Source organism: Tamandua tetradactyla, chromosome 8 (assembly GCF_023851605.1).
Source record: "Tamandua tetradactyla isolate mTamTet1 chromosome 8, mTamTet1.pri, whole genome shotgun sequence".
Taxonomy (NCBI): domain Eukaryota; kingdom Metazoa; phylum Chordata; class Mammalia; order Pilosa; family Myrmecophagidae; genus Tamandua; species Tamandua tetradactyla.
Window position 1 is genome coordinate 79,875,080 of NC_135334.1, and position 27,916 is coordinate 79,902,995.

Genomic DNA, 27,916 nt, shown 5'->3' on the forward strand with positions numbered 1-27,916 from the left:
ACTGTGAGCTAGTAAATGCTTGTTGTTAGGGCTGTCATAGCAGTATGACAGACTAAGACATGGAGCTAGGTCCCCTGCCCCTGACAGTGGCTGCTTGGCTAAGCTTTTAGTCCAGAGCTAGTCCCACCATGCCATTCTTCCACAATCCCACCCCACAAGAAACCAACAGAACCATCTCGTCAAAGACATTTATTTAATATGGGGGGGTGGGGTATTGCTGTCTCTGTCAGTGTGTATGGGGGTGGTAAGGAGACAACCAGAGGGACTTCTGCCCTGGAGTTAGAGGCTGTTCTGGCCCCAGGCTGGGGGGTGGGAGCAGACTGAGGGGACAGGGGAGGTGTGTAAGGTGGGGAAGGGTGAAGCTCTGCACACATCCTTGGGACCACAGTCCAGGCCCACTCAGTCACCAAAGCAAGAACCGAATAAATAAAGTGCAACCGTGGGGTTGAGGGAGGGGAGTAGGGAGGGCATGGGGCATACCCACAGCCCACATTCAGTGCTGCCAGGTCTGGCCTACTTCCCGGCCAGACCCTCTTGTCCAATCACCCCTAGGTCGGTCCCTCCATGAGCCAGGTGGGGCCCCTGTGCAGCTACTGGAGGTAGCGATAAGCCTTAAAGCAGTGGTTGCCAGCATCGGCCACCACCACATGGCCATCCGAGGTCAGTGCCAGGCCCTGTGGGCCGTACAGTGGCTCTGCAGATGTGTTGATATAAGACAGGAAGGAGCCAGAGCTGTCAAATACCTGGGGAAGGAGTGGAGATTGGGGGGAGAGGCAAGACCAGGCAGAAGAGGGGAAACGGGAAGGAGTGTGCGTGGGGCATAGTGGGAAACTCACCCCTATGCCATCCCTGGGTCTTACTCACCTGGATGCGGCTGTTGCCCCAGTCAGCCACGATGATGTTCCCATTGGAGTCCACAGCTACTCCCGTGGGGGCATTGAACTGCCCGTTGCCCTCGCCGTGGGAGCCAAACTTGAAGAGGAACTCACCGTCGGCACTGTACACCTGGTGGGGGAAGGGGCTGGGGACCAGGCCTTGGGCAGAGGGTGGGGACTTGGAAGTGGATGGGGTGAAGACCCCCAGATCTGCAAGGCTATAATCCAGACCTCCTTCCTAAGCTTCACATCCACACATCCTACTGCCTACTTGACATCTCCAGCTGATGTTCCTTGGACACATCATATCTAACAGCCTATATTCCCTGGAGAATAGGACTTCTTCTGAGTCCTCTTTCTCAGTGACTGGCACCATCAAGTTGGCCGTGAGACATTCTTGACTCCACCTTCTCTTCTGCTTCACAGCCAAGGAATGAACATAACCCACTGAATCTATCTGAAATCCCTCTCTAAAATCTGTGTCCTAGCAATATACTGCCACTGCCTTTATCATGGTCCATGTCTGCATCATTTCTCATTTGGATTATTGCAAAAGATTGACCTTTTTGCCCCAAGTTTTGCCCCTTCCAGTGCAGCAGGAAGAGGGATCTTTCTAAGACACACAAGATCATGTCACTCCCTTACATGCAATTCCACAGCTCTTAAGAAGTGCAACCCCCTTAACATCACAGACAAGCCTCATCCTCGTCTTGCACCCTCCCCTCCTCAAATCCAGTATGACCACTTGTACCTTCATAAACACCAAAAGGAGCCCCATACCTCCTGGTCTTGGCTCCTCCTCTGCATTAAACACTCTCCCCTTCTCTACCCTCTGGTTAATTCCAACTTGTTCTTTAGGTCTTTGTCAAACAGTCTCCCTGTAGAGTCAAACCCTTCTCCATGTCCTCCAATAGTTCCCTCTACTTACCAATCACATAATCTATCATATCATATTGTAATTTCTGGTTACCTTTTTCTTTTCCCTATTAGACTATAAACAAGAAGACAGGAAATGTCTCTGGTCTGCTCTGCTCATCATACAGTGATGAACAGCTTCTAGCATAGCAGCCATGCCATGAATGTTTCTTGTATGAATGAATGAATAATCATTCTTAAGGGGTAAAAAAAGATGAGAGAGAGGGGAGTCTGGTGGAAGAGGAAACGATGTTGAGGAAAGGAGGGAGGACACTGACCTTCACTGAATGATTATGGAAATCCGTCACCACAATCTCATTCTTGTTGTTCACAGCTACAAAATGGGGCCCTGAAATGTTAAGGTGTTCTCTAAGGCTATAATTTTGAGTGGAATGGTGTAGAGTATCTAGGATGACAATGCTCAGAAGTTCAGAGAAGGATGGGATTTCTGAGGCTGGGATAAGTGGGAAGAAGTCTTTGGGTTAATGAGGGCAGGATATAGGGAAGGGAGGGTGTCTAGGGCCAAGACATAGGAGGGTCTTCTTATGGGGTTTTCAGGGGTAGTTTTTTGGGACTGGGGTATCAGAATAGATCTGTGAATTGTCCCTCAATACCTGCAAAGTGACGGTCAGTGGCTCCACGGCCTCCAAAACGGCCAACGAGCTTGCCATTGGGCTGGAAGGTGAAGACGCAGCAAGATTTGTTGTCAACCACAATGATATGTCCATTCCGGTCCACAGCCACTCCTTTTGGGCCCATGAGGCGACCAGCTCCAATCTTGGTCTGGAGAAAGGGGAAGCCTTAAGGGGCTTTATACTGACTGATGTGGGGAGTAGTCTCAGCCTGGCACCAAAGTGGAACCTTGAGTTGAGGATGAACCCGAGAGCAGGAGACAGGAGTGGAACAGTCCAGGTCCTGATCACCAAGAAGCACTAGAATGGTTAGCTTGACTGGTCACTAAAGGGGCAGTGAAGGGACATCAGGACACTCACCTTGAACTTGCCCTCAGGGGAAAAGATGCTGACCCAACGGTTGTCGTAGTCTGCCACAATAATGTCTCCATTGGTGTCCACTGCCACACCTGTAGGACGCTGCAGCTGCCCAGGCGAGCGCCCTCGGACTCCAAAACGGAACTTAAACTGGCCCTCATTGGAGAAAACCTGGAGCAGGGGAGCAAGGGTGGAAGTGGAAGGAAGGGAGAGACTATAGGCACAGAGGGAAGGCAGAGGGATCCTAAGGGAGGAGAGCTCCCCACCCCAATTCATTCAGTCATTCAATAAGCTCTGACTGACACCGTGAGGGGACAGATGGGGGACTCAAACATGGTGGCAGGCATGGCGTAGACCTTTAGGGACATGTGGCAGAGGTGTGACTGTGAGTGTAGGAATGTGAAAGGGCTGAGGAGCAGTGGTCAGGAAGGATCCACAAGAGAAGGGGCTATCTGAGCTAAGAGCCTGATAAGAATGCCAAGAGATGAATGGAAGTCTGCTAATAAAGGGGGAGCAAAGACAATCAAGCAGAGTAAACTGCCTGAAAAAGGAAAAGAATCTGGTCTGGGCAATGCTTGAGGACCTGCACAGTATGGCTGGATTATAGGGAGCACATGGGTGAACAAGAAGAGGAGTTATGTTTTTTCCTGGGTGTAATGGGGATTCACTGAGAATTTCTGGGTGGAGTGACAAGATCAGATTTGCTTTTAAGAAACAGCAATTAACTGCAGGAGTCAAGGTTTGAAGCTAGCAGACTAGTCAGAGGAGAAATCAGTTGTCTAGGTGTGGAATGATGATGGCTTGGATGAGGGTAATCGGCTGGAGGGAAGTAGATGGACTAAAGAATTACATAGGAGGTAGACTCAACAGACTTAGCAGCAGACTGGAAAAGGAGGTAAAGGTAGAGAAAGTGTACAATGACTAGTCAGTCATATAGATCATCGGGCCCAGCCCCTCAACCTCAAGCTATGGGGTTGACAAGGTGACCTTCCTCCTGGACACAGCGAAACTTTCAAACTCTCGCCCTCTCCTGGCTTCTCCTCCTCAGATGACCAACATACTGAGACCTCTTCATCCTAAAGTACCGCCCTTAACCCTCCTTCCCTCTTAAGCTAAGTCTTCGTGCTTTTCCTTCACAGTCAAAACATTACTCACAGTATTAGTCTCCCGTATTCTGCTTTGTTACAAGCTCTAGGGACACCAGATGAATCAGAGCCAGTACTAGTCTCAGAGAACTCAAGTTTAGGGGTTTGGGCCTCGCTTACGTATAGAGAACTGCTCCCTCCTGAGTGGGTCAGGCTCTCCATCCTCATCCCACCCCCATCTCTTAGGCCAGCAGAGCTGCCTGATCTTGGTCCCACTGCCAGATATCACTCTAGCATAATGCTGACCTTCCATCATGCCCTCACCTGGCTGAACCATGCAACCTCTGGGTTCTGCCTTGGTCCCCTGTGGCAGGACAAGCGCTTGCCAGGATCAGAAGGGAGCCAAAATGGGTTTAAAAGTAGATGTGAGGGGGCCTAAAAGATACCACTGGATCTGCAGTGACATAATGCATCCACCCCTTCCAGTCTGAGCAGCTAAGTTGGAGGCTTCACAATGCTAAGACTTTGGGGGTTCCTGCTCTTCCCATCCTATCCTATCTCACCTCCTACATCTGGCCAATTACTAATCCTTCAATTCTCAGAATTTCTAGGTCACTTCTTCAAGAGAAGCCTTTACTCAGCAACCTCTGCCCCTTGAATCAATACACACACATAGAGTTTGGACTCTGTAAAACACGTGTTATAGCTTTCTTCATAACAATGATCAGATCTGTAACTAAAGAGCAGTTAAGCATCTGTGTCCTGTTCTAAAGATGCACACATAGGCAGGGGCTATGTTGTGTATTTGCTGCTTGCTTTTCCAGCACTAGTATAGTACCTGGCACATAGTATACATTGAGCAAATAAATGAATCCCTGAGCTCAATCTCAGACCACAACTGTACATCTCCACTTAGATGCTGCACAGCTACCCAAAGTCAACATATCTAAAAATGAATTCATCAACTTACACCTAGGCCTGTCCTCATGTGCCCCATCTCTGTGAATGGCAACACGATTCACGTTGATCACCAAATCCTGCCATTCCTGATCCATTCCTCTCCCTTGACATCTGACAGCTCATCAAAACCTACCATACAGGCTTTTATAACACCTTGAGAATCTGTTGGTACCCTAGTTTGGTCCTTAACAAATCTCTCTCTTATATGACAGCAGCAGTAAGGAGATCTCCAGGAAACTCAGAGTCTAATGAGGGAAAGAAGCTAAAACAAACAAAACAAAACAAAAACAACCAGTAATTCTGGTAGGTTATGGTAAGTGTTGTGGCAAAAGACTGGGGGTCAACAATGTGGATGGAGCTTGAAAACCTTAGGCTAAGTGAAGGATGTCAGACATAAAAGGTCACTTACTATGTTTAAGTTACATAAAATATCTAGAATAGGTAAATCCATAGAGGCAATGCAGATTGGTGGTTGCAAGAGACTAGAGGTGAGGGGAATGGAAAGAAACTGCTTAAGGGGTACTGAGTTTTTATTGTGGGAGTGATAAAAATATGTGAGAACGAGATAGAGGTAGTGGTGGCACAACATTGTGAATGTACTGAATGCCACCGAATTGTTCACTGAATTTTTTTTTTAACTTTTTTATTGCATAGTATAACATACAAATCAGAGAAATAAAAAAAAGCAATAGTTTTCAAAGCACTCTTCAACAAGTAGTTACAGAACAGGTCCCAGAGTTTGTCATGAGCTACCATACCATCATCTCAGAATTTTCCTTCTAGCTGCTCTAGAATGAATTGTTCACTTTAAAATGGTCAATTTGATGTTATGTGAAGTTTGTCTCAATTTTTAAAAAGTTAGATTTTGAGAAAAGAAAAATAAAAGGAATTTAAAATATTTTTTAAAACATAGGCTGGGGAGCTCAGAGGAGACTATGATTAATAGTCTGCCTGAAGGGAGATGACTCCCAGAGATCAGTCCAGCCTTGGGACCATGGGATCAATAATTCCATCCTGACCAAAAGGGGGAAAAGAAGTGTAATTAATAAAGTATCACTGGCAGAGAGAGTTCAAATAGAGTTAAGAGGCTACTCTGGAGGTCACTCTTACACAAGCTTCAGTTAGACATTACTACCTTTCGTAACTTGTCAAACCCCAACCAAAACCATTCCAGCCAATTCTAAAGAACACCTAGGGCAATAAATAAGATTCTACAAAGGTTCTATGCACTAGGGTAACTTTCCAGAAACCTACAATCCCCAGATGGGTCCCTGGACCAGATAAGCCCTGAAACCTAGAGGGGCCAACCTCTCCAGAACATCACATAGGTTCATCTTCCTGTCCCATATTATTGACAGCCCTTTCCAACATGAAAAAATTAGAATGGCCATATCCCAAACATCCCTAAAGAGTGGGACAGAAAGATCAAAGATGATGGTGGAGTTATACAGAGAAGGTAAGGTTTAACAAATGAATATGATTGCTGAATCATTAAATTGATATTTATTGTAGTCTCCAGTATCTTAGAGCAGCTAGAAGTAAAAACCTAAAATTGTGGAACTGTAACCTATACCAAACTCTGAAATCTACAACTAATTGTTGCGCTGTGCTTTGAAATTTATTGGCTTTTTGTATATATGCTATTTTTCACAAGAAAGAAAAAGAAAAGTCGATTGTGATGATAAAAAATATTTATTCCTTCTAGCCTCCTATATTCTGGAGCAGCTAGAAGGAAAAATCTGAGAGGATGGTATGGCAGCCCAAGACAAACTCTGGGATCTGTCCTGTAACTACTTGTTGAAGAGACCTTTGAAAACTATTGCTTTTTCTCTCATTGCTTTGTATGTATGTTATATTATACAATAAAAAAAAGTTAAAAAATTTTTTTTGCTTTAAGGAAATGAAGTGTTCACAGAAGGGTTGATAAAATATCTCAAATAATACATAAGGATATAATATATTCAAATAAAACGCTTTCATTTAAAATCACCTAATGTTTTTTCCTTTTGTCAATTGATGCTAGTTCAGCTCAATGAAAGGATTTCTCTCTTCCTCTAACACAGAAGGCACCAAAGGGGGAAAAAGTTCATGAGGACCTCAATCCTCATTAACTGAGCTAAGGGGTCACAGTCTATCTGGGATTCCAGCCCATTCCAAGCCTGAGGACCCCGGAGTGAGAGAAGCAGAAACTCAGTTTTGGGATATGAGAGCTAGACTCATAGCAGCTATGAAGTTGAGGCACAGGTTGGAGTACAAGAAGCAGGGCTGTGTGCAGTAGCAGGTGTTCAGTAGGGAGAGAGGGCTGCACCCGACCTTTCTCTCAATTCCCCACCCTGTAACAATGGACAAGCATAGCCCCTCACTGGGGAAGGTAAAGCATGGCACATATCTTTCTAGGTATGCACACACCAGGGGAAGGTGTCCCAAACCTCAGCTTTTGTACCAAGATGCATCCCTGGCATCTGGGAGAGGTAAGGAGTTGGGGGAGAAGGAAAGGTGTGACTATAGGTGTGAGCAGGGCCTCAGCACACCCTCTCTGCCCCCATCCCCTTCTCACCATCCAGGCTTGGCCCAAAATGCTTCCCTGTACTGACCTGGGCCTCTCCTTATCTCTGCTCTTCGGAACGGGGTAGGAATAAAGAGGGACTAGATAGGACTGCAATAGGACTCCAGGAGAGTTCCTGGCATCCTCTGCCCAGTAGGTGGAAAGCAGGGGCCAGGGAGGAGCTGACATGCGTTTTGTTAAATGCTGAGGAAATTTCCTGAGCACTGACTCTTGGCAGAGCTGGAGCCATGGCTGGGGTACTTAGGATGGGTCAGGAAGAAGTTTAAATCTATGGGTGGTGTAGCCAGACACAACAGGACAAATACTGTCTGACTTCACTTATATGAAAGAATCAGAATATGCAAATTCAGAGAGAGAGAAAATAGGTTACAGGTGGGGTGGGGAGAGGGAATGGGAGTTAATGCCTAATGAGTGCAGAGTTTCTGTTTGGGGTGATGAAAAAGTTTTGTGAATGGATGGTGGTGATGGTACTACAACTTTATGAATGCAATTGATACACCACTGAATTGCCTACTTGGAAGAGGTTAAAATGTACATTTTTATATTTTATGTTGTATATTGTGCTGGTGTGAATCTATTATGTACCAGAAAAGACTAAGTTCTTTTAATCCTTTTTTGTGGGTGCAGACCTATCGTGGGTTAGACCTTTTGATTAGGTTGTTGCCATGGAGATAAGACCCACCCAATTCAAAGTTGGTCTTAATCATATGCTGTAGTCCTTTATGAGAGAATAAAAGGCAGAGACATTTTGAAGAGAGCCCATAAAGAGCCCAGATAAAGAAAGAATACTTCAGGAGAAGTCAGAAGGACCCATAGGGGCTGAGAGAGCCATTTCAAAACAGACCCACCAAGTGAAACCATTGCCCTTCCCCCTACATGGGACATGACATCCAGGGATGAAAGTCTCCCTGGTGGCATGGGAGAAGACTCCCAGGGATGAGCCTGACCTTGGCACCATGGGATCAACAATGCCATCCTGACCAAAAGGGGGAAAAGAAGTATAACAAATAAGGTATCAGTGGCTGAGAGAGTTCAAGAAGAGCTGAGAGGGTACTCAAGGCTACTCTGGAGGTCACTCTTACACAAGTTTAAACTTTACCACAGGGAAACCCTGGATACTGTGCCAAATATCAGGGACACCAAAATCAATAGACTAAGGCCTTGATCTTGGGGTTTGCTCTCGTGAAGCTTATGTATGTAGCGGAGAGGTGTAGCCTACCTATAGGAATGCCTAAGAGTCACCTCTGGAGGACCACTTTTGTTGCTCAGATGCAGCCTCTCTCTCTCTAAGCCCAACTTTGCAAGTGAAACCACTGCCCTTCCCCCTGCATGGGACATGACATCCAAGAATGAAAGTCTCACTGGTGGCATGGGAGATGATTCTCAGGAATGAGCCTGGCCCTGGCACCATGGGATCAACAATGCCATCCTGACCAAAAGGGGGAAAAGAAGTATAACAAATTAGATATCAGTGGTTGAGAGAGTTCAGTCGAGAGGGTACACTGAGGTTATTCCTATGTATGCTTCAGTTAGACATTGCTACCTATCATAACTTGCCAAACCTCAACCAAAACCATTCCTGCCAATCCTAAAGAATACCTAGGGCATTATATAAGATTCTACAAAGGTTCCATGCACTTGGGTAACATTCTAAAACGTATAACCTTCAGATGGGTCCTCGGACCAGATAAGTCCTGAAATGAAGAGAGGCCAGCCTTTCCATAGCATCAACCAGTTCCATGCCCCTATCTCACATTATCAACAGCCCTTTCCAACATGAAAAAGTTAGAATGGGCATAGTTCAAATACCCCTAAAGAATGGGAGAAAGATTAAAGGTGATGGTGGAGTTATACAGGAAGGTCGGGTTTAATAAATATGAGTGTTGAATCATTACACTGATATTTATTTTAGCCTCCAGTACCTTAGAGCAGCTAGAAATAAAAACCTAAAATTGTAGAATTGTAACCCACACAAAACCCTGAAATCTGTTCTACAACTAATTGTTGTGGCGTACTTTGAAATGTATTACTTTTATGCATATATGTTAAAGAGAAGGAGGAGTTCTCTTTAACATATATTATTATTATTAGATATAAATGCGTTTTATAACCCAACTAATAAATGCGTTTCACTGCTGAATCATTATATTGATAGTTCTGTTGGTCTCCAGTGACTTGGAGCAGCTAGAAGAAAAAGCAAAAAATCATGGGCCTGAAATCCATACCAAACTTTAACTGTTCTATAACTATTTGTTAAAATGTACTTGGAAATTTATTGCTTTTTTGTATATATGTTATATTTCACAATTAGGAAAAAAAAAAAGAATCGCAGAGACAAGGTAAAAGAGAAATGCTCAGAGACATTTAGGAGAGAAAGACTAGCAGATGTCACCATGTGCCTTCCCATGTGTCAGAGGAACCCTGGATGCCAGCAGTCTTTCCTGAGAGAAGGGAGTTTCCTCTTGATGTCTTAATTTGGACATTTACATGGCCTTAGAACTGTAAATTTGTAACCTAATAAATCCCTTTTACAAAAGCCAACCCATTACCAGTATGTTGCATTCTGGCAGCTTTAGCAAACTGAAATATATTTTTTTCAAAAATTATAGATGTTGTGAAGTAAGGGCCTCCAGGGAAGTTTTACTAACTGCTGAAATGTTTCCAAAAACTGAAGTTCACGGTAGTTAGTAACAATCAAAACTCAAAATTCCACAGCACCATCTCCAAAATCTGACCTCAGCTATTCAGACTCCTAATTGTAATCTACCTCTGGCCCTACTGGAATTCCAACAATTCCCTCCTGCAGTTTCCCTTCTCCTGGCCTTTGTTACAGCCTCCACCTGGACAACGCTATTTTTAATATTAGAAGGCTCACTATGTGTCAGGCACAGTACATCATGTCATTTAATGCTCCCAGCAACTCTATGAGGTATTGTTTTCCTAATTTTATACATGATTTCATAAAAGCTCAGAGAGGTCACATGATATGGTAGTAAGTGGCAGAGCTAGGATTCAAGCCCAAGTGTCTGGTTTCACATTTAACTACTACCCCGTGTCAGCCACACTGGTGCCTGCCATTAGAGGCTCTGGGCTCACTACCAGGAAGAGAGAGAGAAGAAATCACATATCCTGGCTTTAAGGGGCTCTCAGTGCAGCAGAGACCAGGTCCATTCAGTGTGGCTGACGCCTCAATCAGGTGTATGAGATACAGGGATGGGCAGGGGCAGGACCACCTGTGAGGCTGTGCTGCAACATCTAGACGCTGAAAGGCACCCCCTCTTCACAAGGTACCCCTACTGAGTGTCTAATTAACCACATGTTTGCAGAGACTAGCACAGACAACAGACATTCAGGAGCTAGGCAGGGATGTGGAAGACAGCAGGGGAGGGCAGAGCCTGCCTCCTGGGAGAAAAAGGGGAGAAAGGAAGCCAGCCCGTGGTAGGCTCAAGTGGAGGCAGAGGGATCCAGCCGCTGGTCCGGCCTAAACCACAGCCTGGAAGGTACAGTTACAGAGTAGTCAATCCTACTTCCTTTGAAGGTGTTGCTAGTGGAGGTGGCGTGGGATGTTAGCGCTTGAGGGTAGGTAGAATTCATTTTTAAGGAGTGGTACTATCTGTAGGGCTTCATCTTTCAGGAAGTGACTGTTGTTTCAGGAAGCTGTAGCTTGGGAGCACTTATTTCAGTGTTAGGAGGCGGTGACACTGGTGCTTACCTGAATACATTGGTTGTTGCTGTCTGCTACTACTATGCGGCCACTGCTAGCTGCTGACACACCCTGTAAATTGGTGAATTCACCTTTCTCCCGTCCGCGGCTGCCTGTGGAGAAGGGATGGCAAGAGAAAACAAAATAATTTACTCCCTTCTGCCTGAGCACGCCCCCACCTGGTCCTACTCCCCCCACCCCACCCAGCCGTACCAACGCGGAAGACAAGCTCGTCCTCAATAGGGTTGTCCTTTCGTTTGCCACCAGTGCTGTACATGGAGCTGGGTCTGCGGACTGCCTTCTGGCGCACGTGGCTGCCCGGTCCACCCGGCGACTTGACGCGACGCTTAACGTCATCCGGGGACGGCGGAAGGTCGCCGGGACGCAGGGCACGCACGCGGAAGGGGCTGCCGCGCACTGGCTGACCGTAGAGCAGCACAGAGAGCAGCAGCTCCCCTTCCGTGCGTGCCGTGTAAACCAGCTCGTAGGTGCCATTCTTGTGGTCCACCACCGGCACTGGAAGGCGCGTGCCGTCAGGGCCCGTGATCTCGGCGCGCAGCTCGGCACTGCCTGTGCGCACCAGGCGTCCGTCCTTGTCTTTGGTAGTGACAGTGAGCGAGGCAGGCTGGCCCACTAGCGCCTGACGTAGGCCCTCACCCGTGGCCACCGTCTCGTGTGCCGTGGCGCTCGTGGTGAGCAGGGCGCCCAGATTCAGCACAGATCGCCGCAGCCCATCAACCTCGAGGACCAGTTCCAGCTGCGCGTTCTCGTGGGGCCGCTCAGGGAAGGCCTGTGCAGATAGCGCCGCGAGCCGCTCTCGCATGTGTTTGCGCACAAGAAGTACCTCGGGGGCCGAGCCCAGGCGCAGGGCCTGCTCTGCAAAGCTGCAGCTACTGCTGATGTGTTCCTGCCCCTGGCGCAGTGTGTCTAACTGGGTCTGCAGCACCTGAGGAGGGGATATATGAGGGTTGGGGAGGGGGGTGTGGACTGGCGCAGAGGGAGGCTCTGTGATTGCTGAGCCTGTAATGCTATGACATTTAAGAGATACAAGAGGGTGGTGGGTGGGGACAAGGGACAGGAGAGTCTGCAGCACAGAAGTCAGTAAGCAGAACGCATAGATGGAGAAAAGTGAAAAGCGTAATGGAGGCCACATGGCCAGTCCATGAGGAATAGTGGCAGGACAGGGTGGACAGAGGGACGTACCTTCTGCTTGGCCCCACAGATAGCCTCCAGGTCGCTGACAAGAGCCTGCTTGCGCTGTTGCAATGCCTGCTCCAGATCCTCAAAGGCCGCACTGATCTGGGCCAGGGCCTCTGCCTTGCGTTCCTGCAGTTGTTGGCTGATGCCCCCCACTAAGGCGATAGCTGCAGACAGCTGTGGCAGTCTGGGGAGGGGAAGCATCTCACACGGGGGTTGCTGGAGGGTGCCCTCACCAAACCATCCTCTCTCCCATGAATGCCCTACCTGTGTCCTCCCTGAGACTTCTATTTCTGCCCTCTCCACACCCTTATCTCCCCTCCCTGGGATTTCTCCCCTGCCCCTGTTGACATGAACCTGATGGCTCTGCCAGCGAGGGGCCCCATCCAATGCCTACCGGCCGCGCACAGCCTCCAGCTGACGTTGCAGAGCTGCCTTGTGCTGTTCCACCACGTCCCGCAGTAAAACGGTGCCATGCTCCCGGTGCTCCCCTGCACGGCACTCACCACACATAGCTGTCTCACAGGCCTCACAATAAAACTCCATTGTCTGCTGGGGCAAGGACATCAGTCAGGCAGGAGCTATACACCAAAATTCTGCACCCACACACCCCCCCACCTCATCTGCCCTCTTGTCCCCAATTTTCTAGGTGCTCCCTCTACCTGGACCACTCATCCGGAGTAAGACTAATACCCTCTCACCCAAAGATACTCCCTCCCCTTAATTCCACTCCCCCTCCCACCCCAAGTCCTGGCCTCATTGGGCCTAGCTTGGGCCCACCTTGCCTTCATGGTTGGGGCAGGAGAGGGGGCGGCCAGCCACAGCGCTGAGGGGATGGGGTTCCTCAGGGTCGTGGGCCCCATCAGGTGCCTGCTGCATGGCCTCCATGAGGCTGCTGATGAAGAAGTTGTTCTGCAGTGCTGAGACGCCCTGCTCAGGGAGGATGGACGTCTGCCGACACACTGGACAGGACAGTGTCAGGCTTTGGGCAGGGATGTAGTTCTGGAGGCATCTGGCCAGGGAGAAGAGGGGTGAAAGGTAGGAGAGGAGGTGAGGCGGGATCATGAGCCCTCCCCATACCACCCATGAGGTGTATGACCCCCTCCTCATAGGTGTGTTGTTACACTTCATTTTGACACCTATCTAATTAACACAAACATTTGTGCCACCAGCAGGTGTCAAAAGCCTCATCTTTCACAACTGCATAGAAACACATCCCTAAGCTCTCTCAAAAGAGCAGACATCTGCATTCCTCATGGTGTGCACAAACACAGGTTCATCTTTCACAGGTGCTTATAAACCCTGCTCACAGAAAATGTATGACTAGGCATTCCTTCAATAATTCATTAAACACTTAATGACTGCCTACTTGTGCTGGTTTGAAAGGATGTATGTCCCCTAGAAAAGCCATGTTTTAATCTAAATCCCATTTCGTAAAGGTAGAATAATCCCTATTCAATACTGTATGTTTGAATCTGTAATTAGATCATGTCCGTGGAGATGTAACCTAATCAAGAGTGATTGTTAAGCTGGACTGGGGGAAATGTGTCTCCACCCATTTGGGTGGGTCTTGACTAGTTTCTGGAGTCCTATAAAAGAGGGAACATTTTGGAGAATGAAAGAGATTCAGAGAGAGCAGAGAATGGCATAGCCATGAGAAGCAGAGTCTACCAGCCGGGGAACTTTGGAGATGAAAAAGGAAAACACCTCCCAGGGAGCTTCGTGAAACAGGAAGCCAGGAGAGAAAGCTAGCAGATGATGCCATGTTCACCATGTGCCCTTCCAGCTGAGAGAGAAACCCTGACTATGTTTGCCATGTGCCTTCTCACTTGAGAGAGAAACCCTGAACGTTATCGGCCTTCTTGAATCAAGGTATCTTTCCCTGAATGCCTTAGATTGCACATTTCTATAGATTTGTTTTAACTGGGACATTTTCTCGGCCTTAGAACTGCAAACTAGTAACTTATTAAGTTCCCCTTTTAAAAGCCATTCTGTTTTTGGTATATTGCATTCCGGCAGCTAGCAAACTAGAACACTACTCTTGCCAGATTTGTGCCAAACTTTGGGGACATAGAGATAAGGCACAGTATCTTCTAGTCTATAGAGACGAAATGTTCCAGAAATAGAGTTTAGAGAAGTGAATAGTATCATGATTAAGGGTATGGGCCCTGGAACTAGGCTACCTCAGTTCAATTCCAGGTGAGCCATCTATTATACTGTGTGACCCTGACATGTTTCTTAACTTTTACGGGCCAAGCATTAAGATGGAGGGTGGGCCATGGTGGCACAGCAGGCAGGAATGCTTGCCTGTGATGCCAGAGGACCTGGGTTCGATTCCTGGTGCCTGCCCATGTTAAAAAAAAAAATGGAGACAGTACAGATTTTATAGGGTGCTTAGTGCCATGCCTGGCTTGCAGAAGGCACTATGTAATGTAAGACACTGATAGTATTTATTATTAATATAGAAAATACAGGATATGTAGTGGCAAAGAAATGCAAAGAGGGTGCACATAGCCCAGCCAGGGTGAAGAGGGTGGCCAGGAAAGGCTTCATGAAGTGACAGAGGGTAAGTCTTCCTAGTAACTAATTGTTAGCCTGATCAAAGAAAGGGTGTTCCAGATACAGAAGCTGCAAGAGACAGCACAGTGTCAACAGGAAACTATAAGCAATTTGATAGGGCTGGAGATGTAGTCCATGGCAATGAATGGGAGAAGAAACCTAAAAAGGGAGGCAGGGGCCAGCTTGTGGGGGACTTCATGGGCCATGCACATCAAGAAGCTTAGAAGTTAACCCTACAGCAATAGGGAGCTGCAGGAGCGGCATGGCCAGGTTTATAGTTCATAAAGTTCCTCCTCACTGCTGCTGTGTGGAAGGTGAATTTGAAGGAGACAAGACAGCAGACAGGAGGCAGTGACATCATTCCGTTACTATTAGTTATGTGCTTGTGTGTCAGGTGCTATGTTTTGTGTTTTACATTTATTCTCAACAATCCTTTGAGGTAGTTAAGAGCATCTCCTTTTTGTAGATAAGGAAGCAGGCTCAGAAAGGGTAAGTAGGCCAGGGTAACAGAGCTAGTAAGCACCGGAGACTGGATTCAAATCCAAGTCAAAGCATGTACTTGACTAACATCCTCTTGCTATAGTCTAGGCAAGAAGAGAGGAGGACCTGGATTTAGGCAGTAGCAACATAGACCTCAAGGGAGGACAGATTTGAGAAATATTTAAGAGTTATGGCCAGTAGGAGGAGTTGTCTGAGTAGAAAAGGGGAGCAAGAGAGATTGAGTCTTGTTTCACTTCCAGATTCCTAACTCAGATGACTGAGTAGATGGTGGTGACACTCACTCAGGTAAGGTACAGAAAGAGGAGTAGGTTACAGGGAAATTCAACCTTGTCCTGGATGATTTTATCATAACAGTGAGACATCTAGGTAGAAAAACCAATAGCTAGTAGAAGAGAAGGTGGGCTAGAGAGAGATGGGGTACCATCAACATTTAGATGGTCTTTGTTACCTGGGAGAGGATGAGATTGGCCAAAGAGAGACATACAGGGAGAAGAGGGCAGTACGGAGCACTCAGCAAATACTGAATGAGAAGAGTGAAGAGGAACAGGCACAGGGAGGTAGGAGGAGAGACACTGTCAGGGAAGCAAAATGAGTAGTACATTTCCAGAAGGAAGAAATGAATAATCATCAGTATCAAAAGCAGTTGAGGAGTCAGGTAAGGGAAGGACGGGAAATACCAATTGAATTGGGCAATGTAAGGGCACTTTTGTCTAACAGGAAAACACAGTCAGATGGGGGAAGGAAGGCTTGCCAGGAGCAAGTTGAAGACTGAATGGGAGGCTGATAGTATGAATGAGAAGGGGGCTGAAGGTCTGGATGGCAGCTAGAGGTGGACAAGGGACAGAGGAGAGTTTGTACTTGTTTGGTCTAAATGGGTACCTTGATGTGTTTATAAATTGAAAGGAAAGCAGTAGAAAGGGAGAGATGGAAGGGACTAGATGTCCAATGGGATAGGTCTTCATGATGGGGGGAGTGTCTCAGCTTGGTCTGAAGAGGAAAAGGGAACCTCGTCCTCTGAATGAAGGAAAGAGGGGTTGTAGATGAGCAGAAGGGACCAAGTTAGAGAGAGGATGCCTGCCTTACCTTAGGCAAGCTCAGCTGCTGAGAGTGAAGGAGGAGGGATTCCTGAGAATGATGAAGGATGAGATTAGTCATTGAAGGGAGTGAGAGAGGAAGCTGACCAGAAACAGACGCCAGGACTAAAGGCAGCTGTGTTTGGAGATCACGATTTTGTGAAAAGAAGATCTGTATTTGTGCAAATGCTCCCACATCCTCAATCTCTTCTCTGAACACCTTTTTATCTTAATTAACTTTTTGTTTTTAACCTTAATTTTTTTGTCTTGTTTAGCAAACACTACGTGCTAGGCATTGTTCTAAGTGCTTCACAAACATTAACTTATTTAATTGTGACCTAGTTTTCTCTGCAGCCCTCCCAAGTAGAGCATTTTTTTCTCTCATACTCCACATTCCTTAGGGCCAGAAGGTGGGGCTGAGTCCTCCTTGCTCCCAACCAGAACACTTCTAAACTATTGTTCTTCAGCTCTTTTAAAGCTCATGCCTTCTATCTATACCACCCTTCCTTGTTAATAATGTTCTTGCTTCCTCTAACCAAATGGTCACTCTCCCATTCACTGAAGTTTTTCTCCTGGTTTACTCTCTACTTCTATCACCTCCACTATCATTCCCACACACAAGGGCCAGCATTCTCAGTGGCTCTGACATCCACACAGTAACCCATCCACCATCATGATTTCTTAATTTCTTGACCTCACCCCAATGATCTTTTCCTCTTCTTCACCTCAGCTGACCACTCATATGCTCCCCCACCATGCAGATATCATCACCTGTCACCACATTAGCTCTGAACTCTGCATTTCAGCCATTCCAATGTGTGGTCCTGCAGCCCTCTTCCCAGCTCACTGAATCTAGTTTCCCTGCAAAATACCCCAAACTCATCAAGGCTACCTCTTTGTTGATCATCCTGGGTTCACTGCATGGTTTCCTAACTGGTCTCCTATTTCCATTCTTACTCCTCTACAATCTGTTCATCACACATCAGCCAGAGTGAGCTTTTTGAAAACCTAATTTATATCACATTATTTTGCTGCTAAAAAAAAAAAATCCTCCAATGGTTTCCCATTGCACTGAGAATAAAATCTAAGCATTTTTCTAAAACCTACAAGCTCCCCTATGAACTGCCTCTGACTCTCCTACTTTCCTCCTCACTCACTACTCTGCAGGCATACTGGCTTCTTTTCTGGTCTCTAAATGTGTCATGTTTATTACTTCCTTAAGGTCTTTGTATCTTAAGGTTTTCCTGTAGCCTGGAACAATCTTCCCATGTCTGTCTCCTCATCCTCAGGTCTCAGGTCAAATGTCACCTCTTCAGGTAAGCCCTTTCAGATGACTCCATATACAGTAGCCTCTGGCCCACCAACCTCTACAAATTCCCTCTATTTCCTGTAAAACAATTAGCACAAGCTACAACTCTCTTGTTTGCTTGCTTATTGTCAGCCACTGCCCTCTAGAGCAAAAGCATTTTGAGAGCAAGGCCCAATAGATAAATGAATTCACATTCATTTATCTGTTGTAGTAAAGAGTGAAGGCTCTGCAGTCAAACCTGGATTCAGACCTAGTCTGTTTACTTGCTTTGGAACCTTTGGAACCTTCTTTAATTATTTATTACTCTGAACTTTAGTTTCTTCCTTTCTAAAATGGGAATAATAAAATACCTCTTGTGAGGATTAAGTAAATTAATACATATAAATCACTTAGCCAATCCCTGGCAGAAAGTATGCAATCAATAAATGGTACCTATTGTTATTATAATTTCCCAAGCACTGATTTTCCTCCAGGAGTGTCAAGTAGGCCGGGAGAAGGAGAAAGGTGATAAGACATGCAATTACAGCTCTGACCTAGGACTGAGATTCTGCTGGGTGGGTTTTACAAAGGACAGTGATGTGAAGGAATTGTGGGGGCCAGTCAGATGGCCAACCACAGCATCCTGGAAAGAAAGGGAGACCAGGATGTGGTTGATGGATGGCAGAAGAAGGAGCAGTTGAGGTGGCAAGATGTGTACATCAAGTCAAGCTGGTGAAGTGGGAGTTGAATATTGGAGTTTATGAGCACAGAGGTGGTATTATAACAATTGATGACAAGATCCAGGGCATAGTTGGAAGAGTGTGTGACAGAGAGTAGAGAAGGTCACTGGAGATGAAAGAGTCAAGAACCTAGAGGTATAAGTGGATAGTGAAGTCACCCAGAATGATGGAAGAACCTGGAATGGGCAGGAGGGCTGAGACTTCGCAAAGTCTACAGTAAATGGGGTTAGGTAATAAGAAGTTGAAAATCAATAGCAATGATGAAGGGGAGAGGGCAGTAGAGTTGGAATCTCAAAGAGCAAGACTGGAAGCACTGTCGCTAGGGCAGGGCTAGGTTTCAGTGAAGCCAGGAGGCAGAGGGAAGGCTTGGGTGAAGACTGTTGAGAAGAGCCAAGAACCAAGGCACCTGAGACAGCGTAATGAGAGATGCGGGTCCAAGAGAGAATACTGTCTGAATACAAATGGAATCCTGCATAAAACCCTGCAAAGGCTTCATGCAAAGACAAAATTCCTTAACAGAGCTACAAAGTCCCATGTTGTGTGGCCTCCACCCCATTTTCTAGCTTTGTCTCATATACCTCTCAATCACATTTGCTCTGCTCCAGCCTCACTGGGCTTCTTTTAGGTCTTCTATATGCCACATTCCCTCAATGCACGTGGCCTTTTCAGATGCTCTTCCTTTGGCCTAGAATGCTAGAATAGGAGTTTAGGAGTACCCCTCACTCGTAGCAAACTTCTATTTATCCTCTGGATCTTACCCCAAGGACTACTTCCTCAGAGAAGCCTTCCTTAATTCTTTAGAATTAAGGAAGACCTTGGAGTCTTCTTCAAGACACATCCCATATGCTAAATTCTCATAGCACCATGGAACAGATCCCATATGCTAAGCTCTCATAGCACCATGAGCCTTTATTTACAGTACTTATTTAAGGGTGCAATATTACATTTATCTGTATGATTATTTGTTACTATCTTTCTCCTTCATTACCCTGTTCCTTAAAAGCAAGGATCATACCTGGTTTTTTGCTCATCACTCCATACCCAATGCTTGGGGCAGGGTCAGACCCATAGTAACTCCTCAGCAAAAAAGTATTTGTTGAATGAATAAATGATGGATAGAAGCCTAGAGGATGGGAGGAATTGCCTTTCACTCAGTGCCTGAAGATGACAATGACAATAAGCAGGGAAGGACAGACAGCAAATTCTTCTGGTGCCAGAGCAGGTCGAGGGTCCCAGTACTGTCAGATTTCTCTGGTAGTGTCAAGGGCTTCCCTAGGGTCTGGGAAGAGGCAGAGAATGCCCTATTCTGGGAAGAGACCACAGCCCAGTGTTAGGAGCTTCTGACCCTCTCACAGGTTCTTGTACCCACACCTTCATCAACTGCAGGTGAGGGTTCAGCTGCTCCCTTTATGTGTATAAACAAGTATCCCTTACTTCTTAAAGTTTTACACACACACCACTCCCCTCTCATGGGGGCCCACAAGTTCTCCATCCCTCCCCTCACCTCTCACAGAAGGTGTGCAGGCAAGGCAGAACCTTGGGGCACCGGTACCGATCCAGACAGATGCTGCACACCAGGAACTGCTTGTCCATTGGCTGGACCTCTGGGCCAGGACTGTCCTCCCTCTTCGCCATGGTGCCCACAGGTGGCTCCTGTCACTCACACCTGCCTGTACATGGAGAGATGGTCAGCACCAGGGAAGCCAGCACTCTCTACCCAATCCCCACCACTCTAATCCCCTGCAAAAAACTGTCCTCTCTTTCTTCCCTGCCAAGGGCAGGACAGTCCAGTGAGCTGGCAGGAGCAGGGTGGGTGTAGGTGGCTTGGGTAACCCCTGGGTATGGTGCTGTGGTTAAGAGCAGAGGCTTAAGGTTAGACTGAGTTTCAAACCTGACTCAGCCTCTTACCACCTATGTGTCTTAGACAATTCACACAACCTCTTTGAGCACCAGTTTCCTAATTTGTAAGATGAGCACAGTAATCTTTATCTTGAATAGTTCTGAGAATTTGAAATAGTTTATGTTGAGTGGCTGGTACACAGATGCCCTTTTTCAGACACAACCACCTTCGCCTCCTCTATGTCCCTCAAATCCTCCTCCAGGACCCCTTTTCCTGCCAAAGTGTCTCTCCTCTGAGTATCTGTAGCCCTGAATTCTATGCTCCAATCTACTTCTCAACACACCTGCCTGGGATTTCAGTATCCAGGTCTTGTTAATCCTGCCCCCCAAATATCTCAAATTTATTCCCTTCTCCCCAAGAGCTATAGCTCCCCAGTCCCCAGCTGAGGCTGCAATCAGTTCTCTCCTGGAACATAACAGTCACCTTCTAACTGGTCTCCTCACTTGCACTTTCCCATCCATCTGCCTCACAGCTAGAATGATTCTTTTAAAATGCGGATTTTATCTTGTCATTACTCCCTGTTTAAATGTCTTTAGTGTTCCACTGTTCACAGGACAAAGCTCAAATTCCTTAAATTGGCCAACAAGGCTTAGCTTCCTCTGGTCCCTACTTTCCTCTACAATCTCATCTCTTATGATTCTGTGATCAATCACACTGATCTCGTTTCAGTTCCTGGAAAACTCCTTGTTCTCTTTTGCTTATAAGCAGTCATACATTGTGCTCCCTCTGCCTCAGATCCTTTTCTTGGTCCCCCTTTGCCTGGCTGACTCCTCCTTATTCTTCAGGTCTCTATCTAAATGTCACTTTCTCCAGAAAGTCTTCTCTGATTTCCCTAAGACTGGGTTAGGTGCTCCTCCTCTATGTCCCTAGGCATCCTATATTTCCTTCTTCCTAGCCATTATCACAGTATACTATAATTTTCTTTTTACGTGTCTGCTTCCTCCACTGCATGGAGAGTTCTTTAAGGCAGGAATTATATTTTACTTTTTTATTCCTAGCACTTAGGACAGAGCCCAACATGAGAATTGATAGATTTATTTGAATCCCTTTGGTAATTCAACAAATAGTTAAGTGCCTACTTTGTACAGGCACTGGGGATAGAGTGATGGACAAAATAGAAATGGTCGCCACCTTTGTGTTGGGGAAGTGGTGATAGATATTTTAAAAGTCAATAGACATATATATAACTACAAATTGAAAAAAGAAAGTGCTATGAAGGAGAAAGCAATGCTATCAGAAAGAAGGCAGTTATCAGAGAAGACCTCTCCAAGCAGGTAACTCTTAAGCAGAGCTCTAAGGGATGGGAGACAAATTGTGGGGGTGAAGGTGGGAGTATCACTGAGTGAGAAAGGGAAATCATTCCAGGCTGTAAAAGCAGCATGAATGGAGGGTATCAGGTAGCAGGCGCATGTGAGAACCCAAAAGGACACTGTCATTGGAGAAAAATGAATAAAAGGCAAGAGGTGTGATCAAGAAGGACCTCTAGGCTGTGTTAAGAAAATGGATTTAAAAAAAAAAAAAAAAGAATACGGATTTTATTCTAAGTTAGGGAAAAAAGAACATGATGTAATTTACTAAAAAATTAAAAAGCTACCCTGGTGGCTAAGGACTAAAGACGAACATGAGTGGAAGAAGGGAGAACAGTTAAGAGGACACCGCACAGTCCTTCAGGTGAAACAATATGGGTATTAAAGAGCTATAGGCAAAAACGTAGACTGATTTAAGAAATATTCATGAAGTAGAATCAAAAGGACATCATGATAGGGCGGGCCACAGTGGTTCAGCAGGCAAGAATGCTTGCCTGCCATGCCAGAGGACCCGGGTTCGATTCCCGGAGCCTGCCCATGTTAAAAAAAAAAAAGGACATCATTATAGATTGGATATGAAAAGGAAAAAGGAATACCAAAAATGACTCCCTCATTTCTCATTTTGAGCAAATTGTGGGTTATAAACAGAGATGGTAAAAGTCGAGGAGTAGTTGATTTGGGGCATTCTGTTTTAGGTAGTTTAAAGTGTCTATATCAAGTAAGGGAAAGATGTCAAGTAAGGAAAAAAATATTGGAATCACTGGCATATTGAGCAACAAGGATGGATGAGATGGCCTAGGGATACAACGTGGAGAGAGATAAAAACAGAGCTCAGCATAAAGGAGGCAGCCAGCAAGGGCAACTGGAAAGAAGAACCCAAAGGGACTGGGGCAGGGGGAAACCAAGACTAAGGAAATTATGGACTAAGGAAATCAAAGGAAGAGAGTGATCTAAGAAGGAGGGGTGAAATAAGATAAGGACTAAGGGGTGTCCACCAGATTTGGTTCTGGTGGAGTGGGAGAGGCAGAAACTAGAGAATGAATGGGAGACAAAGAAGTTAACATAGTGGGTGTAGAAAATTCATGAGAGAAATTTGACCAAGAAGGGAAGCAGAAAAATAGCTGAATTCCTTTAAAAAAGAGGCAATGACCAAGACCAGGTCACCACTCGCCATGTCCAATTAGATGCCTCATGAGCCTCTCTAAAGACAGTGAATGAATAGATGCATGCAGTGGGACCCCTCCAGAGCCTTCTCCAGGTTTAGGGAGAGGTGGGAGAGGGGCTTGGGAATGAGCCTTCACTCTATGTTTGTGTGAGGGTGGCTTGGATAGGGTGGGGAGGACATGCCTGAGGGCAACTTCTCCTCATTTAGGCACTGGGGTCCTACGGTTCTCTTTCCAGATATGAGAAGTTCTGAATCTGAAGACAATGCCAGGCCAACATAGCAGGAAGGAGGACAAGTTGAGGACTGGAGGAAGGAATGGGAGGCCAGAGCTAGGTTGTAGCTTCCATCTGGTGAGGGGGAGGGCTAGATAAAGATAGGAGTGGTGACAGGGCAGCTGAATGTCAGGCTCCACCTCTCTCCAAGCCCAAGGGGCTCCCCCAGCTTGTCACATGGGGGCGGGGATTGGGCGGCATCCAAGGACTGGCAGCTCCTCTCTCCTTCCCTTTCCTGCTTCAGTTCCCCACCCAGATTTACTGGACTTGCAGCCGCTGAGACCATACCCCAGTCTGAATCTCTAAGATTCCCTTCTCTTGGGCTCTTATTCCTATCTCTCCCTATCCCACTGTGCCCTAGAGATCCGCCCCTAAGGTCCTATAGGCAGTGGTTTATGTAGACTATTTAATACAGCAGACGGTTGGAAAGTGTTGGACACAGAACAGAAATTTCACCCTCCTTCCTCAGGCTGCCTCCTATAATTCCTGCATCTCTTTATGGCTCAGTTCTAAAGGCACCTCATTTTCTCATTCAGCATTCACTGGACACCTCTGCCAGGCCTAGGAATACAAAGATGAATAGTCACAGCTCAGCCTTCACAGATTCCACAATCTAATAAACACATTACTGCAATGCAATGTGGTATGGGCTATGATAGAGAAGCACAACTGCTTCAGGAGTACAGAGAAGGTCACCTAGCTAACCCAGACCTGGGGCATGAGTGGATGCAAAGTTTGGAGGTCAAGAGAGTTCTCCTAAAGATAGTGACATTCAATCTGAGAGCTCCAGGATGAGTAAGTACTAGAGCATGGTGCCTTCTACATCAATGAGCTAGAACATACAGTGTGATAGGAGAGGGCAAAGAAATGAGACGGGAGGTAGTTAGGAGCTAGACCCTGTAATGCTTTGTTGTCCTTTTTGAGGAGTTTAGACTTTACCCTTCCTGTTAATGGCTTAACACTTTTCCAAAAAGCAAAGGGAAGCTAATGGCGGTTTTAAATACAGAGAGACAAGAACAAATTTTTGACTGCTGTGTGGAAAGCAGTTTAAAAGAATCAAGAGAAGTAAGTTAAGAGACTGCCATGATATTCCAGAGGAGAGATAATGGTGGCCCTGACTAGGAGAATGGCAGAGGGGAGGTCTAGAGAAACAGATTTCATGGCGAGGAATCAACAGAACTTGGTGACTGGTGGAATCTGTGTGAAGGTTTGGGGAGAAGAAGGAATCAGGACTGAGTGCCAGTTTTCAAGCTTGGAAATGCTGGAAGAGGAGCATTTTAATGACAGGGTGATAACTGCAGTATTTAATATGATGAAACGTAGATGCCTTTGGGACATTCAAATGGAGTGTCCAGCTGGCAGTTGGAGAGAGGTTTGAACTGGAGATATGGATTTGGGAGTTGTTGGAATAAAGATGGCACCTGAACCCATGTAAGTGGATAACATCACCCAAAAAGAGTGTAAAGTGAGAAAGGAGGGCCTGTGACTTCTTTCTTACAGTTGAGGAAACTCAACCATTAAGGGATGGGCCCAGGAAGCAAAGCCTGAAAAGAATATTTAGATGGTGAAGCAGAGAAGGAGGAGAAGCAGGAAAGAGAGATATTACGAAGGTCAAGGGACAAAAGATTTCCATGGACAAAGGAGTGATCTTCATTGTGAAATGCTACAAAGAGGCCCCCTGACCTAAAGGCCCCCAAAAGTAGTCATTAACTTCAGAGAATGTGGTTTCCATGGGCTAGAGGAGAGGAAGCCAAGTCCAGAGGGCTGAGGAGCAAGTAGATTGTGAGCAAATGAGGCCAACCAGTGCTGACTCCACTAGATCCTTGACATCTACAAGGCATGTGTTCCAAAGCTTTTCAGTTTCTCCAAATTCTCAAATAACATCTAATTTCTCCCATGACTTCTTTCTTGTCATTTCTTGAGATTCCCAGTGTACATGAGTTACACAGCTGTGAGTGGAGGTGACAAAGGCATTATCAGAAAGGGGATGTGAGAGGTCAGCTAGGCTCACTTGCTTAATAAAATGACTCACTTCCAAGTATGTTTGATCATGAGGCCTCAGCAAAATAACAAATGACTGCAGGTTACAGTTTCTGCAGTTTCTCTGGAACAGATAAAGCATTGGATGAAGTAAAGTCCTCAAAGCCAAGGAACTCTTTCAATAAGATTGGTAGGGAAGAGAAGTGATGAAATTCACAGTACAATCTCTGCCAGACTGAGTAGGTGAATAACCATTCAATCAGCAGATCAACCCTACCAAACAATCAAACTTCCTGGGGTACATTCTGGGCCAATCCCTTTTACTGGGAACTGAAGTCACAATGCTGAATCAGATGCAGCCCCTGTGTTTTGCAAGTTCTTAGCTCAGTGTGGGAAACAGACCTGGAAATATATAACTACCATGTGATAAGTGCCATAATATTGACATATTTAATCCGCTATTATGGCAAAGGGGAGAAAGTACCTAACTACAAAGGTGGTAGAAGAGAATAAAGAAGGTTTCCAGAGGAAAGGACATTTGGGTTGGGCCTTAAGAGACAACAAGAGTTTGACAGATATATTGAGAAAATAACGATCAAAGGAATAGAAGCATGAAAATTGAAAAACAGACCAACTGGGCAAGAAAGCAAGACTCAAAAGGGCAGAGATGGTACTCAATGCTTTCATGAGCCACTTGAGGTGGGACCTTAACTTGCCTCTCTGACTGCTCCTCCACTTCCCATTCCTTAAATGTTTAGTTTCACAGGGCTTTGATCTAAAGTGTCTTCTCCTCTCATTTTTCACACATTGCATGGGCAATCACATCACCTCTGATGGCATCAATTACCACCCAACTGCTAATGACTCCTAAAGCCTTATCGCTGGTACAGAAGATTCTTTTGAACTGCAGACCCGTATATACAACTGCATTCTGGACATTTCTACCAGGATGATACATAAGTGAATTCATTTCCCCCTAACATACTCCTCCTGTATTTCCCATCTCAAGAAAATACACCACCATCCACCTAGTCACACCAGCCCAAATTTTGGGAGTCTTCAATTCCTCATCTTATTTTAACTTTCAGATACAAGCTATGACTATATGCTTGGCTCTGCTTCTAAAATGTATTTAGGTTTAAAGATCAGGAAATCTAGGAACTAGTCCTGACTCTGACACACTAATGCCTCTAACTCAAGGTAACTCCTTACCTGTGAACTAGGGCTAGAGTGGAGTCTCTCTGTTTCTAAAACCTGAGATTCCCAAAGTTCCCTTTTCAGCCAAGGGCCCCTACAGATTGCAGTTTGTGCCCATGATTAAATTCCATTTTGTAGTATCTTGAGGATTTGATTGCTAGTTTCTACCATAAGACCAGGTATGCTGGAAGATGGTCGCAGTTGCCTCAGCTCCCTTCCAAAATAAATGTCTGCTGCATGTAAGTCACCCATGACACTCCCTCTGAGTACCCTCTACTCTAGCCATCCAGCTTTATTTGAGCACGAATGTCATTCTCCCTTAAGTGGCCAAGCAGTAACTGGCATGCAAAAGGTGCTCAGTATATGATGGTGGCAAGAGGGTCACTGCAGTTCCCTCTCACCAGAGAGAAAGGCAAAAGCAAAGGTAATAAGACAAGTGAACCAAGTTTCAAGGAGAGAGACCTTCACTTAACATAAGGAAGCTTTACCACAGCAGAAGATGGTAAGTGCTCTGTCACTGGAGGCATGCAAGCCAAGAAAGGCAGGGCACCTCTCAGGCCTGCAGCTCTGACTCCAATTTGACAGCGGAATCAAAGCCCTGCTCAGGGGATGAATGGACACTGGCGTATTGGACAGACTGGCAGAGGAAGATCTGTGAAAAGGACCTCTGCATCTGCTATGACCTCCTAGGGCTGATCTTCCTACTGAGGCCAGTCTTGGGCTTCTGCTGCCCACATCAGAGACCTCTGCACAAGGAACATGCCCATAACCTGCCTTCAGCATCTCCCTGGGATGCAGCCTGCCCCTCCAACCTACAACCATCTGTCCCTGCAGGTTTGCAGTCCAGGATCCGAAGCCAAGTCCAGGAGGGAGGAAGGCCAGAACCAGGGAGGGATATGGAGTCCTGCTGGCTGGGTCCAGGTTGGAGGGGAACCAGAGGGGTCCTTTCCTACAATTAGCAGCCTCCGGTGAGGAGAAAGTGCCCCCCCCCTCCTGCCTGGTGGGTCTCTGGGTGCCCGAAATGGCTGGGGGGGAGAGCAAGGGATGGAGGTGTCTGCACCACGGAGAAAGAAGCCCTTCAGACAAGCTGGGCCACTAGATTTCAGAGTCCCACTCAGCTGCAGCCACCCCCACCCCCCGCCCCTCCGCCCCTGGGCCGCAGCGTTCGGCACCCTCTGCCAACACACATAAGCTCCCAAGCCCCAAGCTTCTCCAGGGAACCATCACCCATCCACCCGCGCCTCCCCCCAAACATGGACCTCACGTGAGCAGCCACAGCCCGAAGAATCCCCCCGCTGATCTCTCGGACATGGACACGCCTCACGTGGATAGAGACAGGCACTGCTTCTGAAATGCATCCGCGCCCCCACCCACAGCCACTCGGACAGATACACGTCCGTTCTGACCCGGACCGGGACCGGAGCAGACAGGGTACAAACGCACCCCTGAGGCCCGCCCGTCGCACTCACCGCGGTGGAGGAGGATGGGAGGGCCAAGGCCTGGACTACGGCCACTCTGAGGGGCCCGGGGCGCTGCCCCCACTGTCAGAGCTCGACCACCCGGCCCTGTCCGCGGCGCCGCCCCAAGACCCGCACCTCTCCGCCTGTCCGCGCGCGGGCGCCGCCGCCGGACCCGCCGCACAGG

The 27,916-nt window shown here is 46.7% G+C and overlaps 1 protein-coding gene across 3 annotated transcripts; it reads right to left on the reverse strand.

Annotated features, from left to right (window-relative positions):
• Positions 1-174: 174 nt before the first annotated feature.
• TRIM3 (tripartite motif containing 3) lies at positions 175-27,916 on the reverse strand. Of its 3 annotated transcripts, XM_077113800.1 has the most exons (12): positions 27,742-27,916; positions 19,956-20,121; positions 13,071-13,302; positions 12,688-12,839; positions 12,297-12,477; positions 11,307-12,039; positions 11,103-11,206; positions 2,783-2,950; positions 2,405-2,573; positions 2,069-2,139; positions 865-1,005; positions 175-743 (listed from the first exon to the last, which is right to left on the reverse strand). In XM_077113800.1, exons 2-12 carry the CDS (start codon positions 20,084-20,086, stop codon positions 591-593), a joined length of 2,235 nt encoding a protein of 744 aa, XP_076969915.1. In that variant the 5' UTR covers positions 20,087-20,121; positions 27,742-27,916; the 3' UTR covers positions 175-590. The 3 variants fall into 3 exon arrangements, with proteins under 3 accessions (XP_076969915.1, XP_076969917.1, XP_076969916.1); XM_077113802.1 differs by lacking the exons at positions 19,956-20,121; positions 27,742-27,916 and adding an exon at positions 19,467-19,927 and having other exon boundaries at positions 13,076-13,302; XM_077113801.1 differs by lacking the exons at positions 19,956-20,121; positions 27,742-27,916 and adding an exon at positions 19,467-19,927.